The following is a 1598-nucleotide window of genomic DNA, read 5'->3' as shown; positions in this document are numbered from 1 at the left end:
TGTACTCAGCCCTTGCTGATCTCTCTGCACTGATCCCTGCGTCAGCCTGCATTGTTCATCTGATGCTGCCTTATGTATACCTACACTGGACCTGATCACCTGAACCTGATTGCATGTAACTTGCCTGCATAGGAGCCACTGGACCTGATTGCATGCCCCTGGCAGTATAGGATCCTCTGGACCTGATTGCATGCCCCTGGCAGCATAAGATCGCTGTTACCAAAGTGTAATGCACCATTGATTATCATTAACAGTTAACGTTTTCCATAAAGACACTAGATTTCCTTCAAAGCCAGCAACTCTTATTGCTGTACAGATTTATTATGTCATGTAATCATTTAGAGATCAAGGGCAATCTATCTTGTCAGACCTTAAAGATTTTTTGAAACATATTTCTTTGATAGTTTAGTGTCTTTCTCAGGGCCGACTTCACATCTGTATTCTTTAAACTGTAAATCAAAGGGTTTAGCATTGGAACAGCAGCTGTGTTGAAAAGTGAAAACATTTTATTGGAGTCCAAATTGCCTTGCCATGTTGGTTTTAAGTACTGACAGCCCAAAGTGATGTACAGAAGAGCCACAACTGTGAGGTGTGAGGAACATGTATAGAAGGCTTTATGCCTGCCAGTGCTGGAATGGATTTTTAGTATGGAGAGAATAATAAAGACGTAAGAAAAGAAAGTCAAAAGAAAGGGAAAAATAGAGAGGAAAAGTCCATTGATTAAAATGTAGAGTTCTAGCGATGATGTGTCATTGCAGGAAAGTTTTATTAAGGGCACAATGTCACAGAAGAAGTGGTTGATTTCATTTGATTTATAAAAAGTAAATCTTGATAAGTAGATGAGTATAGGAATAATCTGAGAAAAGCCAAGAACCCAGCACACGAAGGCCAAGATGATGCAGACCTTACGACTCATGACCATGGTATAGTGTAGAGGTTTGCAGATGGCCACATAACGGTCATAACTCATAGCTGTCAGGACAAACAAACTGTTGCAAGAAAATGATGAAAAAATAAACATTTGGATCATACAAACAATGAAAGATACAATTCTATTATGAGATACAAAAATAACAAGTATCTTATGAAGTGTGATAGTGGTTGAAGTTATGTCTAGGATAGACAAGTTTCCCAGGAAGAAGTACATAGGAGTGTGCAGATGGCTTTCTAGACAAATCAGTAGTAGAATGGTCAAGTTACCTATAAGTGTGATAAGGTACATTGTTAACACCAAGAGGAACATCGTAACTTGTAACTCAGGAACATCAGTAATACCCTTTATGATGAAGTATTTTAGTGTAGTGTAGTTTGTAAGACACATTGGTTTTGTCACGTCCCTGGTTAAATATAAACAGCTAATCAATTCTCAGTTTTATTCAAACAAATATTAGTACACAGAATTTTTAAATAGTTACATAGTTACAGGTACATAGTTGGTCAGGCTGAAAAAAATCACAAGTCCATCTAGTTCAAGCAAAAAACATACAATACAACATACAATCCCATATACACAATCCTATACCTACAGTTAATCCAGAGGAAGGCGAAAAACCCCACCAAAGCATGCTGCAATTTGCTACAGCAGGGGAAAAGATTCC

At 37.9% G+C, this 1598-nt stretch overlaps 1 protein-coding gene across 1 annotated transcript; it reads right to left on the bottom strand.

Moving 5' to 3' along the window:
• Positions 1-286: 286 nt before the first annotated feature.
• Positions 287-1321, bottom strand: LOC120914434 (olfactory receptor 146-like). The gene has a single exon (XM_040325130.1). The coding sequence runs from the start codon at positions 1319-1321 to the stop codon at positions 365-367; it is 957 nt and encodes a 318-aa protein (XP_040181064.1). The 3' UTR covers positions 287-364.
• Between the last annotated feature and the right edge of the window lie 277 nt (positions 1322-1598).

The sequence above is a fragment of the Rana temporaria genome, chromosome 9 (genome assembly GCF_905171775.1).
Source record: "Rana temporaria chromosome 9, aRanTem1.1, whole genome shotgun sequence".
NCBI classification, from domain to species: domain Eukaryota; kingdom Metazoa; phylum Chordata; class Amphibia; order Anura; family Ranidae; genus Rana; species Rana temporaria.
Note: the sequence above shows the minus strand (reverse complement) of the source record. Positions and strands in the feature narration are given on the sequence as shown.

Excerpts from the sequence above, each read along its gene's own strand:
- LOC120914434 (XM_040325130.1), bottom strand. The coding sequence starts at position 1,321 with ATGTGTCTTACAAACTACACTACACTAAAATACTTCATCATAAAGGGT.